Below are 15252 nucleotides of genomic sequence, written 5' to 3' on the forward strand. Positions count from 1 at the left end.
TAACTGGGCAGCTCAGTAACCAATGTGTTTTTTAATCTGAAGTGCTGAGTGTTATTACAGGAATAACTGTATTGTGGTTCTTTGCTGTTAAAAATAGACTTCAGTAATGTCAGCTGTGGACAGTCTCACATCTAGATCCTGGGAAGCATGCTGAGACTTGACTGTGTATGAGTATGGAGTACATTGGGTGGGGTTTCTTTTGTGCTTTTTTCTTGGCATCAAGGTTATATTCTAAAAATAGAGTAAGCAGCTCTGTACAGGTTGTGATAGCACAAAATTTCCTTTATTGGATTTAGTGGTCATATTCAACAGGGCTGAGAGCCAAACGTATCTTCATGGGTACCTGGTCTTTTGTGGAAAAACAATAATTTAGCACACAGTGGATTGCATGTTTCAGATTGACAATAATTGATTTACTTAAAAATGAGGAAAATATGTTGTAACATTCTCCTCTTCCTCCTCCTCTTTCTCTCTCTCTCAACACACACACACACACACGCGCGCGCACACACACACACACACACACACACACACACACAATATCTAATGAAATTTTCTGCTCCTCCCAGTCCCCATCACACATAACAAGTGGAACCATGTAGTATAGGGGTGGGGAATCCTCAACGCAAGGGCCACCTGTGGGCCTCAAATCATGCATTTTGGGAGTTCTGTTTACTTTTGGTTTTATTCCTGCTCACTGCTGCAATATGGATCTTAACAATGTCTCAACCAAAGTAATGACAAGAAAAATGCACTTCACTCCTGCACTGTTCATTCTAAAGTGAATTGTTTGTATATGTATACACCACTTGTTTACTTGACATTAAATGACTGGTAGCTGGGTGTGTGACCAGACATTGTTGCAAAGCATTCCATTTAAAGTCATATGAGATCATGTCTTTGGTGTTAGGTGTGCTATGAACTGCTCACATATGTAATCATCACTTGGTGCTTCAGTTCTCAAATGAATATATTTACAATGTGAAGATTTAAAATGAGAAAGGAGGAGATACCAGACTTTCCCCTTAACCATTTGCTTACATGAATATTAACATGAGGAGTGTTGGGAAATGAAAGAAACTGTTATTCTTGGCATGCTTTCCAAGGTTGGGCAGAATTGGACTCATCAGGCAAAGATGGGCCCTTTGAACCAAACATCTCAGATGTTGAAATGGAAGAAGTGAAGGGCACCCTTCCCACATGTTCAGGAGGACATTCAGAATGGTCAGGATTTACAGCTTGAGGAAGGGCATGTGGAACAACTACTACAGCCAGCTGGGCATGGTACAACTCTTGACCCCATGATGCAAAATTGGGAAAGAAAGGCCAATCAACTACAGACAGAGAAGGGGCTTGCCTGTGTTTGTTTGTTTGTTTAACACATTTCTATGCTACCCAATTGTGCCACAGCACCTCTGGGCAGCTCACAGTCACAAGATAAAACACAATAAAAGCACAATAAAAACTAACCACTACATTTTAAAATACAGTATCAATAAAATACGGACAAAAATGCAAAACAGAAGACCGAGTGGCATTAACTGTTAGAGTGGTGTTTTTTGTTTTTTTTTAAAGGAAGGTCTTTGCCTGGTGCCAGAAAGAATATAAAGAAAGGTGCCAGGCGAATCTCCTTGAGGAGAGCATTCCAAATATGGGGAGCAGCTGCAGAAAAGGCCCTCCTCCTAGCAGCCCCCCTTCTCACCTCCCTAAGGGATGGCTCATGCTGGAGGGCCCCTTGCATCGATCTTAAATGCCAGGTAGGCATGCATGGGTGCAGGCGCTCCTTAAGATAACCAGGGCCTAAGGTGCTTCTGGCTTTATATGTCAACACAAGCACCTTGAATTGGGGCCAGTCCACAATTGGTAACCAATGAAGTTCTTTCAGTATAGCTATTATGTGGGCTACTCTAGGGGCTCCCATCACCAACCAAGCAGCCCTGTTCTGTAGCAATTGTAATTGCCAGACCATCTTCAAGCACAGCCCCACGCTGAGCACATTGTACTACACTGTTTTGGATGTTACGAGTGCATGGGTGAATGTTTTCAGGCTCTGACTGTTTCTGTCTCCACAAGATACCTCAGAAGAAGCAGCCCTAGGGTACTGTTGGGGAATTCAGATAAATCCTTATAGAAAAAGGTTGTTTATATGTGCCTTTGTGTTATAAAATCAAATCTGTGTCCCTTTCTCAGAAAGGAGCAGAATTCCAAGCCAGGTACTGTTTAGCTTACTGTTTAGCATTGCTTTTTCTTTAAGATACTGAAACTCTTAGTTTGCCTGAGAGCAGCTATTCTTGTGCTAACAGCAGCAAAACTAATAAGGCAGTCAGAGAAGGTTTTTTTTTTTTTTAGCAGCATTGCAATCACCCTAATTTGCATGATCGAACTCTCAGCTAAGTGTTACAATAATCCTTGCCTTCCTGAATCATTAAGTCAATCTCTTGTAATCAGCGCTATTGTATTAAGTCTCCTCTGCAGCTCTTTCACATACTTTTTCACTGTGTTCTCCTTACTTCGGCATCACCTGCCCTGCTTGTACATGTGACTCAGAAACTATAAAATTCTCTGTGTATGCTCTAAAAGCTTGTAGTTGGCTGTGAGGACCACTACCCGGTAGCATGCTGCTGTAAGTAAACAGGGGTCCTGAGTGATCTAACCAATAAAAACACTGCAGTTGGAGGCGATTCAGTCTTGCCTATGGGTCCAAGTGTTCATTCCTGCCATTGGTAAGGAGACTCTGACTCAAAAGGACAGGGGTCCTCAAACTTTTTGAACGGGGAGCCAGATGAAAGGCTGCGGTGACCGGCAGGCTGGTGAGGTGCTGCTGGGTGCGCATGAGGAGGCATCGGGCACATCTCCGAGCGAGCAAGTCACCACCTGCCCGCCTGCGCTGCGAGGCAGAGACAAGCGTATGTGTACAGGAGGCAGGCGGCAGCTTGCTCGCTTGGGGACCATCTCCAAGTGAGCGAACGAGCCACCACCTCCCCGCCTGTGCAGCAAGCGCGCGTGTGGGCGGCAAACAGCGGCACGGGCCAGATGGACGGCCATGGCAGGCTGGAGCCAGCCCACGAACCATAGTTTGAGGACCCATGCAAAAGGAGGTTGCTCCAAAGTAATTGTTAGATTGAGTTCAACAAACCACTCTGTGTTTGCTGGAAGTGCACTGGAGAATAAAGAGCTTTTGCTAAAGAATAGTCTGTTGTTCTGGAGAAGGAGAAAGCCTAGTTTGCTACATGTAGTGTGCACGAGGATCTCTTCATGTGATCAATTTGTATTTTCCTATCAATTCTCTCTGTAGCTGAGCAAAACAAACATGGGCTGACTAGCTACCAAAGTTCCTAGAAACTGCATCACTCAGCTAGGACTATGCGAAGCTGCTCTTTGCCAACAAGTGCTTTGCATTACAGCACAAGTGATTGATTGATTGATTGATTGATTTAAAACATTTCTATGCTGCCCCCATCGCAACAAAGCCTCGGGGCAGCTCACAAAGAATACATAAAAACAAACATAAATAATAGTAATATAACAATTTAAAAGAAAAAAAAACATTAAAAAACCCCCGGTGCATTCTCAGCTAATTTTAAAATCCTAATTAATTCAATAATTTAGCAATTAAAATAAGTTTTAAATAAAAAGGTCTTAGCCTGGTGCCAAAAAACAAATAACGACGGCGCCAGGCGGACCCCTCTGGGGCGCGCATTCCATAGGTGGGGCGCCACCGCAGAGAAAGCCGTCCTCTGGGTACTCACCCTCCTAATATCATTCACAGAGGGTTCCTGGAGAAGGGCATCCGTTGCTGATCTCAAGGGGCGGGAGGGCATATATGGGCGCAGGCCTTGCTTTAGATATCCAGGTCCCAAGCCATTTAGGGCTTTATAGATGCTTGTGGAACCCCTGAGACTTGAGAATCTTTGAGAGAGGTCTGAATTCTGTTGATTGCAAAGTTGGCACCCTCTCCCCACCCCCTTTGTTCACTTTAACTCAGCATTTGAAAACAGCTATGAATTCCCTGTAAAAACTATTAAAGTTTTTTTTCTCTCCTGAAATGAATGCTTGGTTTGACCAGACACTACCAGCAGTTGGCTGGCCTTGTGCAGAACCCATTTCATTTTATTAAAACTGCTTGATTTGAATGTAATTGGGAGCTAAGCTGAATGTTGATTGGATTTGTCAGTTTGATTAATAGGCAATTGTGTTTAGAATATTTTTGAGTCTTGCAGCATGCCTAGATCCACTTCTAACTCCCTTCTTTTAATTCCAGTTAACATGTTTGTTTGTTTTGTCTTGCAGAGCAAAGAGGTTGGCCAACAGCTCCAGGAAGACTTGATGAAGGTCCTGAATGAGCTCTACACGGTAAATCAAGTTGCTTTCTTGGCCCTTTTTCAGGAAGGAGAGAAATGTTTGACTTTCCTCCGACTGCTGCAATAGCAGCAATCAAGCTTTGGGAGTGATGAATGGCTACAAGGAGTGTGTATTTTCAGTTATATACTGTCAGTATCATTTTTCCTCCATTTTAATTCTCCAGCTGCATCTCTATTGCCTTTCTTTCTGTTGTCTGATAACCTTCTACATTAGCTATGAATAGTTTTGAAATACATCATTGGTGCTGCATTGTGCAATAGCAACAACTCTGAGATCAAATTTGGCTGCAAGCAGACCATACGCAGTTGGTCCCATTTGTTCCACATGTAAGGAACGCACTCCTCATAAACTTTATGATGCAATAAATTTCCTCTAAACGTTGATTTATAGTAGGTGTTTGTATACCTTTTTTTAAAGATTTGGCTGGGTGGCAGCAGGTTAAGATTGCTAATTATATTATAGTATTAATGTTTCAGCATCCCAGTATGTTTTACCAGCTACAGCTCTGTATCTGGCACCCAGTGTGGAATGCTGCTTGTTAGATCATTACAAGTACTCTTTGTGTGTACATACGCACACTACTGCACACTCAGTACAACACATTGTCCTACATCTTAGATCAGTGTTAAAGTTGGCAAAGTTACTTTAAAAGTATTTTCCTAAAACAGTCCCTTGTTTCTGTTTTGATCTTTATATATTGTGGGTGTGTTCTTTGTAAGCTTTTCATTTACATAATTTCCTAGAAACACAGGGCCACTTCAGCTAGACTTGTCATCCACAGATTTAAATTTCAAAAAGGTAGTCCTCTTATCACCCTAGCCCCACTACTAATGAAAATCAAATAAACATATTTTTTCTGATACCATAAGTATGTTCCTCACCTTCCATATATTCCATTAATTCTATCACTGATCCTTTCCCAACATCCTCCTGTTTTTATGAATAAATGCTATCAGAATTGAACTTTGGAGCCTAAACCATAGCTAAAGAGGGAAGAGCCCAAAAGACTCTATCTGAAAGGCCTGATCTCCTTCGCCCCTATATGTAAATGGATGCACTTGTCTATCTGCACTACATCATAGGCTCTTATTTTCTTGAAGGAGCCAGTGCCCTCAGTTCTGTGTTGAAAGGGATATTTGGCAGACCCATTTTTTAAAACCTTGCATCTTCTAAAGCAATTTCAAGATATTCTCAGCTTTGATGGGATGCCTAATTAAAATTTGGCACATTCTGATGGTTTTTGAGGCTTTCTCTGTGCAGTCAGCTGTGTTGTGCAGGAAAGCCCTGTTCTTGCTCACAGGCAAACCCTTACTATTGGTCCTCGGCAGCTGCAGATTTGCTAGTGGAGAGGCATGTCGAGGAATGCAAGCCTGCAAACAACAGCAATGCTTTTCTGTCCCTTCATTGGTTCTGTGAGATGGTTCCCTTGCCGAATAACATTAGCCATATTGTCACGTGTTCATTTGTCTATACATCAACTAGTGTCATTCATGCCGTCATCTTTCAGCATCTTCTATTGGTTACTTAGGCAACTTACCCCTCTCATATGGTTTAAGTGAGTTTACGGCTAAGGAAAAGTTGGAGCCAGGATTTTGCATCACGTCTTTCATTATTCTACTAGCTTCCAATTCTTACATTATGTCTTACCGTTCAGCAATGTAGGTAGCAAGAGCACCAAAGAAGACAACAGAGAAGTTCCCATGGAGCTCTGGGGTACCTTTGCCTAGCTGAATGGGCTGTGATTGGTGTTGATTAAATCTATTTGCCCAGCAACCATGACCAAATAGTTTCTATTTTAGAAATGGAGTCCTGTAAATCTTTTCTTGGGGGACTATATCTCAGAATGCTATTCTGCTCTTGGATTTTGCCTAGTCAACAAGGATTGTTGCACTGCCAAAGTCTTTTCTCTCCATTCTCTGTGAAGAATTTCTTCAAAGATGCTCTTGGGACCAGAGCATATTCGCCCCGGCATGGAGTGGAGGTTATTAATCACTACTGTCTAGGCACAGAGCGATCTTGCGGAACAGATATGAATCAGCAAGTTTCACAGGGATAGATGTTATGCCTTATTATAGCCAAGTCTATGGAATCGGCTTTTAAAACTTCAGCATTTACTGTCCGGTGTGGTACAGTGCAATTTTTAGTACTTAACTCAATTTCAGCTACAGATGTTTAGCATTTTCAACACTAGGCTGGTGTGGCAACATAGCGGTGATGCTGTGCAGGAGACTGGAGGGCGCGTCCTGCTTGTGGTTTTTATCTTGCTTCCTGGAAAAAGGCAATAGTTAGTCTTACTAAATCCACAAGCATGTTCCTGTAGGAAAGAGAGCATACGTTGTTTTTCTTCAATGCTATTGGGTCACTGTAATTGCTAAGCAGCAGTGGGATGATTATGAGGATTTTAAGAGGAGTGATATTTTCAAATGTGGATAGTGGCTGCTAAGTATCTATTTGCTGAGTATAATATTTCACACTCTTTGGAGTAAGAGTAACTGAGACTTATGAACCTTTTAGGAAGAACTGCACTGGAAATTGAAAGTAGCCCTAAATGTACTATATCAAAAGTCTTAGATCTCATGCAGGAATATTCCTTGTCTCAGCATTTCCCCTCCTCATATAGCATATGTGAGTGCAGGTATTCATCCCAGTGAAATAGTAGCTATGCTTTCAATCATGATGAAACCTGCTAAATTTCATTTTCTCTGCATTGCATGCTTATAAAACACCCTAATTTAATTGAGGATCCTCCTTACCGGAAAAGGTGCACGTGCTCCTCTTAAAGCAAGGGTGAGCAACCTCTGTGTGCCAGGAGGGTACATGCCTCCTCAGCTGCAGAAGTGCAGCTGCTACATTTGCCACAGTAACATTTGCAGGGGGCTTTGTTTATAAGCAGCACGTGGGAGCCATGTAAGACTGCATGCCTTGTTTACAAGCAGAATTGCACCCCTGGGAGCATTTCAGAAGCCTGATTCTGCTTCCAAAAAAGGATCTTTTTCTTTCAAAGCCACAGTTTGTGTTTTTTACCATAACTTTAATAAGGTTATCAAACAAATAATAATTCATCTTAGGCTGTATTCTGGCAGTTTTCTGTACATAAGGATTGAGGAATGTGTGATCCTCCTACTGTTGGATGAAAGTTCCCATTATCCTTTACCACTGGCCATTCTAGTTGGCATTATGGGAGTTGTAGTCCAACAATAGCTGAAGGGCCACACGTTCTCTACTCCTTATGTATGTCATTTATTCACTTTTGAAATGCCTTCAAGTTTCAGAGCAATTAGTAATGTGATGTCTGGGAACTTAAGTTCCAAAGGAGAGAACAGGCCATTGAGCTAATGTTGTACAATTCTCTTGCTCATGTCCAATATTTCAATACCAGGGTCTGACAAATAGAAGAGCAAAATATAATAATTTTTGTGATGCACAATAATTTAACTTTGCACAGCTTTTCTAGTATCTCAAAATTATGCCAATGGCAGCTTGTGCAAAGTAGAATATCACATTGTAATTGACTGTGTGTCTTTTTGTAACTTAATTTGTTCAGGAAGTTCCCAATAATTATTCAGCCAAGTTTTTTTATTGTCACTATTTTTAAAGTATTGCACTTCTTTCCAAAATAGTATTGACATTGTGGAGTTTCAAATATAGCAGAACTAAGATATCTTTTCCATAAAGTCAAGGCAGGGATTAAACAATTGTTCTTAAAAATCGGTGATATAATTGCATCATTGTTTAAGGGAAAGAAACTTGCTTTGCTGCCCTTTTTCTATGAGAGATAGTAGAGTTGTTGCTAGTAGAAAAACAATGAGATGTCAACGTAAGAAGAATATCTATGAACTGGACCTGGATCTATCCAAAACAGGGCTATGCCTACCTTCTAAACTAGTAGAACATTGTCTTTCCAGGTCAACTACTTAACTTGAACCACAACCTGAATCATGAGACAGCTTATTTTTCTCCTCCTCTCTTTGGCTTTCTTCTGCCTCCCTCCTCATACAGCCCTGTCATTTCGTATTGTGCAGTTCACCTGTTTTTGAGTCAGCTGTGGATGTTCTTGCATGTGCTGACAGGCAGCAACTTTACATTTCTTAATCCTCATGGTGGGTGCCCTTTCCCTTTGTAATACAGCTTCTTCTGTGGTGATCAATAGCAAAGAAAAAGGTGGAGGCAACCATCTCTGGCACAGCTCATCTTTACAGTCTGTGACCCACTTTCAGTTCACGACTCAGACATTTGAAGTCTGAAGTACCTTCATCTTGGTTTGTTTTTTAAGCATTTGTTGCTGGTAACCCCCCCGCCCCCAGTAAAATCCTTACATTCTCTAATTGTTACTGGAAATCTAGATAATATAGGTAAAGAGCAATGTATCATGGTTATATGGGAAATGTTAGATGATTCTGTTTTGGAAATGAGCAAATGATCTCAAAAGGAAGTGAATTGATTTGGGCAGACCCACTCCAAGATGGTTTCTACTGGCAATTCTTGTGTTAAACATTTATTTCAGTTATGACCCTGTTATGCTTGAGCAGTCCTCTGGAGCAGTAGGGGTACCTAGTCTTTTTGGCGCTGTGGTCACATGTGATGCTGCCTTGGAAGTTAGTGTTGTACGCACAAGTACACATGCACACATCCCGTTGATCCTGACATCCCTTCTTCAGAACTGCTAGCAGCAGGGAGAGAGTGTTTTGTATGATGGTATCTGGAGGGAGGGGAAGAACAAGCAGGGAAAATCCTGCAATGGTGCAAGGATTCAAACATTCTTATAAGGTATGCAGAAAAGTTCTGGTGTCAGTCCTGCCCTAACCCCTGGTAGGCATAGAATCCAGATCTCTCATGTCAGCACCTGAAGTATTTTTCATTCCCTGTCTGTTCCTCTTTTCAGAACTGGAAGGACTGAAGAGAAAACTATCTGGGCCCCAAAGTCCTTTACTTTCCTCCTGAAAGCTTCAAAGTTTGACATGGTTTCTTGAAAGCTCCACTTGGCAGTGTCGTTTGTTCCCACATGTATCCCTTCCTTCTGATACATGTCAGTGGGCTTTATGAACCTTGGCAATCCTTCAGTTGCATCACTAATTTGTCCTCCAGGGAGACACATACCTGACAAGGCTGCACGTCTTCATGACGTACATGTGCTTCCATCCCACTCAACACGGAGTCCCCCACAACTAACACTCATTTTATTCTTGCAGACCTTGGTATTATTTCATTGCCATCACATCAATGACCTTTAGTCTTTTGCTCAGTGTTGCACAGGATGACTTGATAGTCCTTTCACTGCAGGCTGCCCTCTAAGTCCCATGCTTGAGTAACTTCTTGTTGCCAACCTCCTTATTTCCTGAGGAGGAGGCTCCTTCTGAAGGGCATCAGATGTGCCAGGCAGGTTCTACTCCGTCCATAAGCTATTCAGGGCTTCAAACACTAGTGTTAACACCTTGAATTGGGCCCAGACCTCAACTGTGAGCCAGTGGAGATGGTAGAGGACTGGCTTTATATGATCATATCTTCCAGTCCTCATTAACAATCTGGCTGCCCTATTTTGGACCAATTGAAATTTCCAGACCATCTTCAAGGGGAGCCCCACACAGAGCGCATTGCAATAATCCAGGTGAGAGGTTAGTTGTCAGATCCTGTCTGTCCAGATACAACCACAGCTGATATATCAGCTTAAGCTGATAGACAGTGCTCCTGGCCACCAAATCAACCTGGAATTCCAGGGATAATTCAGGGTCTAGGAGTACACCCAACCTGTGAACCCTGTCCTTTATGGGGAGTGCAACCCCATCTGAACAGATGCCCACCCCACCAGTTTATTAGCCATTATTGAGGCCAGGTCTCAATTCAGAACATCTACTGCCACACCTGCATCCAATGAAAAATGTAGAACTGAGTGTCATCAGCATGACAACTCAGCCCACACCATCTGATGATCTCACCCAGCGGTTTCATGTAAATGTTAAAGAGTATGGGGGATAAAATTGAGCCCTGCAGAACTCCATGACATAAATGCTATGGCACAGAGCAATAATCCCCCAGCACCACCTTCTGGACACAGCCAACCAAGTAGAAGCAGAACTGCTGCAAAGCAGTGCCTCCTACTCTCCAACTTAACTAACCTGTCCAGAAGGATACCATGTTGATAGTATGGAAAGCCGCTGAGAGGTCCAGGAGAACCAACAGGTCATACTTCCCCATCTCTCTCCCAGCATAAGTCATCCCACAGGGCAACCCATGCAGTTTCCATTCTGCATCCAGCCCTGAATCCCAATTGAAATGGATCAAGATGGTCCATTACATCCAAGAACATCTGGAGTTGGCTAGCCACCGCCCTAGTTCTTCTAGTTAGGGACTTCCTCCTTGGCCTCCCCCACTGAACTTAGCCACCAAACTCCTGTTAGCACTTCCTGTTTGCTCACTTTCGAGACGCTTGCTTGGTTGCATCCAATAGCCTGTAGACAGCTGGGGCAGCTGCTTCTGATCTGCTCAGCTAGGAGTCAGAATCTTAGTGATCTCCATTGTGCCAGGTCTCTTTCCGTCAATTGGTGGAGGCACAGGAAGAAAGTACTCCTCTGTCCTCTTACAACTATAATTCTAAATGCTTCCTTTTAATCTGTTTATATATGATAGCTCCAAGTTGGATTTCAATTATTCAGAAACTCTTGCTTTAATACTGCCTGGGCTTGCACTTTAACTGCAGCTTCTTTCTGTAACCAAGAAGCATTGCTTAATCACTACAGGAGGAGAAAAGCATGTATCCCACTTAACAAAAATTATAGTCAAGTTCAAACTGAGGTGAAGCAAGACTCAGTGGCAGTGTGCCTGAAAACTGAATGGACTAGAAGCAGGAGTTTGGCTTGTGTCAGGGTTTCATGACTGGGGCAGAGATCTGCTCTCCGCAGCAAGTGTATGCAAGCCAGTTAGTACTTGAACATCTAAACTACTTCTTGGGGGCCTAGGACAAGAGTATTTTTGAACCTCAAAAGCTTCTTAAAAATGTCTAGTTCACATGTTGGTATAAAGTTGTCTTGATACAATTTGTGGAAAGGCCAAGCAAAATGATTTTCAGTTAATTTTAATGTATGTTATTGGTGTATGATGATAGAGGTCCAAAGTGAATTCTGCCCTTATTAAAAATCTTCAATCTCTGGCATATTTGGCTTCTCCTAAATAAAAAGCTACCAGATGTAAGTAAGGAGTAAAAGCAAAACAAATGATTCTCTTGTCTTCAGCATGTGGCCAAGGAGGTCACAAAGAAAAAAAGTAGCAGTTGGTGTTCTTTCAGAAAATGACACTGGAGAGAACATCTTTTGTGGGGAGGGGGCATCTAAGGAAACAAAAGGTTATCTTCAAAAAGCAAAACTACAGAAGGTTGCCAGTCCAAAGGATCCTGCAAGTGGCATACTGCAACTTGTACCACCTAGATCAGATAGATTTAGCATTCTGTCAGTGGGATGGAATCATGAAGGAATGGGTGTTTTCTGAATGACTTTTCACCTCACTAATAATAAAAAAGAAAAGCCATGCCTCCTGTTGAACTGGAAAAAAGATTAATAATATTTACTGAACATTTTTGTCCTAATCCAAATATATTCTTTTCATCAACTTAGTTCCAGTGTTGATTGCCTCTTCAGATTGCATCTAGAAGTAAAATATGCATACATATCTTGCTTATATTCCCACCTTGCTATTTTCTTCAAGCCTTTTATAATTTTGAGCTAATAGGCTGTTTCACATTACACACAAGTTAAACTTGTTTCACATGTTCTGGAATCTGCATAAGCAATGATCCTTTGAAGTCTGCAGTTCCACAAATCAGATAAAATAGTATGTTTATGGACTAGCGGAGCTAGTTGGTATTAAGAGGTGTAAAGCATTGCATTAGTTATGTAGCTTGCATGTTTGCTGTTGTGAGCAAAATCCTTTTCATCTGGGCAAATAATGAGGTCGTGCTTGACTTCTGTTGATTGCCTTTTGTAGGTGATGAAGACCTACCACATGTACAATGCTGACAGCATCAGTGCTCAGAGCAAGCTGAAAGAGGCAGAGAAGCAGGAAGAAAAGCAAATTGGCAAATCTGTAAAGCAAGAGGATAAGCAAACCCCACGGTCCCCTGATTCAGCCTCCAGTGTCAAGTTTGAAGAAAAACACGTCCGTCGGAGTTCAGTCAAAAAGATTGAGAAAATGAAAGAGAAGGTGTGTGAGCAGCATGGTGGGATTAAGTCCTGGGTAATTGCAAAGCTCTCTTCCTTCAAAGCGGATGCTGAGGTGTTCTTCATGGATCTAACACATAGTGCAAATACCTATGTGGACTATCAAGTAATAGGTAAACTATAGATCTAAGTGACTCAGGACCGACCTGGATTTCAGAGCTTCCATTTGCAGTCCTTACTTACCATTGAATCTATTTTCCATTAAAAGGGGTTGAGTAGGAGAATGGAGAAACCAAATACAGTGAAAAGAATGGCCTCTCAAGGGTTTCTACTGGCATCACACTCGCTTTTCCTTATCCCTTGTAAACCAGTAGAGCAGTGGTTTTGTTCTGTAAACTGGCTCTGATGCATCAAATGTAGTATGCCAGCTTAGAATTAAACACTTTGATGCTACGATCTACATAACTTGTTCAGGTAAAAGAAAAACAGGTTCAAGAATGTAGACATGGCTCTGGATTTTCTTTGAATATGAAGGATAGATGGAAAGTCACTTCCCATTAATGAAAAAGTAGAATGCACAGGGTTGTATCCAGTTTAATACTACATTGAAATAAAGGGGACATGTTAGACTGAATACAATGCATTGGATGCAACCTTTAGTAGCTTACATTTGTCCTTTAGTTGGTTGATTGAAAAGTGATGTTTTTATGTTAGGAAGGGATTTTCTTCCAACTGGCATCTTGCTGGCTGACTTGAGACTGAAAATTTGTGCATGGCTCCTTGGTACCTGTTGCTTATGTCATTATTTGGTGCCAGTTCCTGAGCCAGGTAGCACTTTGTAGGGATTTTCAACAAGCAAGCAGACTTATATGACTAGGCAGGTTGAATTTGTACTGTTGTTATGGACTGTCATTTGCTATCCCTGGGCTAGATTATCTTGCCTAAATGTATTGAAGATCTCAGAGAGCACGGGCTGAAGGAGGAAGAATGTAAGGATGAAGTAACAGAATAATTACCTTGACCATGCTGTGTGTTTGTTCCTTACGACACATCCTTTATTTATCCTTTTCTTCTTCATTCTTAATAAACTCCTTTTTTTTCTTTGTTCTGTTTCCAGCGCCAAGCAAAATACACAGAAAATAAACTGAAAGCTATTAAGGCAAGAAATGAATATCTGTTGGCTCTGGAGGCCACCAATGCGTCTGTGTTCAAGTATTATATCCATGACCTGTCTGATCTCATTGATGTAAGTGTACCATTTTTTGGGTGCCTCTATTGAATGTGGCTGCTACAAACCTCATTATGTCTTTCTCCTGCATTAACCTCTTACAGTGACAAATACATGGAGGATGCTGGTTGCTCTTCTGCCTGTGTCCTACATGTGTCTCATGCTGGACAAAATTGTATATGAGCACTGAACTGGTCGACTGGGGTCCAAACATTTGGGCTAGCTTCCCTAGTCAAGCCAAAATTTGTGGTTTCCAGATAGTGTTCTTCCTCCTGTGCAATCAGTGCTTATTTTTACCTCAGTATCCTATGCATGAATTGAAGAGCAATCCCATGCACACTCAGAGGTGAGTTTGGTCTCTGTCCTCATATTACACCTCTATTCAGAATAAGGTACAAATATAAAACTTGTTTTGGTGCCAGGCAGCTGAACCATCCAAAGTGTCTCTATAACCAGGCATGCATCCTTAGCCATTCCTTTCAGAGCTAGAGAAAGAGGTTTGGCTTGTTTGCGCCTAAATGATAAAGATTCTCTGAATGCTTTGAATACCAAAATAGCAAATTTCATCTCTCCCATTCAACTTTACTTGAATATTTTCATAGTTCAGGGGCAACTGCTGGGGATGGTTCCTGCCCACTCACCAGCTCTAACCTGGAGGGAAGAGTGGAGCTTCTTGCTGCCCTTGCCAAGTGGTGGAAGACTTGCCACAGCAATGGTGTTAAACAGAAATGTGGACCACAGTGACAAAGTTAACTTTTTGGGGGAGAAATCAAAGGCTTTTATGTTTCTGTGTTTTTAGAACTTGATTAACTAAAACATTGGCTTCTGCTTCATGGCTACCTTACTCCATCCAGCAGGACTGATGCATTGACTGTATTGAGCTGCTTCCTGGGGCAGAATCTGTGATTGCAGCTGGATTCTGCTGTTCTCTGTTTCTTGATGACAGCTGTAATAGCTTCTGTAATCAAGGTTAAAAATAGTCATTGGGGAGCCCTGAGGGTAATTGGCTAAGGGAGAAGAAAACAAGGGTCCTCCAAACAAGCAAATACATCCCTCTTCTTTACTTGTTCTGCATTGTTGGTTATTCAGCCAGTCATAAAATCAAACAGGTCATGCTCACTTCTGCATAGTTCAGGTGTTTATTGGAGTCCGTTTTGCTCTAAATTGCCAACATATTAATACTAGAAAACCTGTCAATTCTTGCAAGTAGCTTTGCTATTACAGTATAAAATGATGCTGTATTGATACCTTGTATTTTCTGTTGCTCTTTTGCTTTTATACCTTAGCATCTGATTCATTTCAAAGGTATTGCAAATAACATTTAAAGAAAAATATGGTCTGTGTTTGCCTTAAACATCCATGAGATTTGGACAGCTTCTTTCATCTGAGTCATTCTAGAGGACATCCCAAACTGTTGGATTATCAGATGAATGTTAATGAATGATGAATTGTCTTAAAGTGACATGGAATTGAATTAGATCCATGCAGTGAATGATTTGTGTAACTAAGACTAGG

General features: G+C 41.7%; 1 protein-coding gene across 7 annotated transcripts in view; it reads left to right on the top strand.

Moving 5' to 3' along the window:
• SRGAP2 (SLIT-ROBO Rho GTPase activating protein 2) overlaps positions 1-15252 on the top strand; it is a 200730-nt gene that overhangs the window by 113823 nt on the left and 71655 nt on the right. For all 7 annotated transcript variants that reach the window (XM_044446203.1, XM_044446211.1, XM_044446238.1 and 4 more), the window contains 3 exons: positions 4291-4353; positions 12337-12552; positions 13627-13755. In XM_044446203.1, the coding sequence (XP_044302138.1) occupies positions 4291-4353; positions 12337-12552; positions 13627-13755 (408 nt within the window). The remainder of the gene's footprint in view (positions 1-4290; positions 4354-12336; positions 12553-13626; positions 13756-15252) is intronic.

This window comes from Varanus komodoensis, unplaced genomic scaffold (genome assembly GCF_004798865.1).
Source record: "Varanus komodoensis strain SLA01 unplaced genomic scaffold, ASM479886v1 scaffold1, whole genome shotgun sequence".
In the NCBI taxonomy this organism is placed as follows: Eukaryota; Metazoa; Chordata; class Lepidosauria; order Squamata; family Varanidae; genus Varanus; species Varanus komodoensis.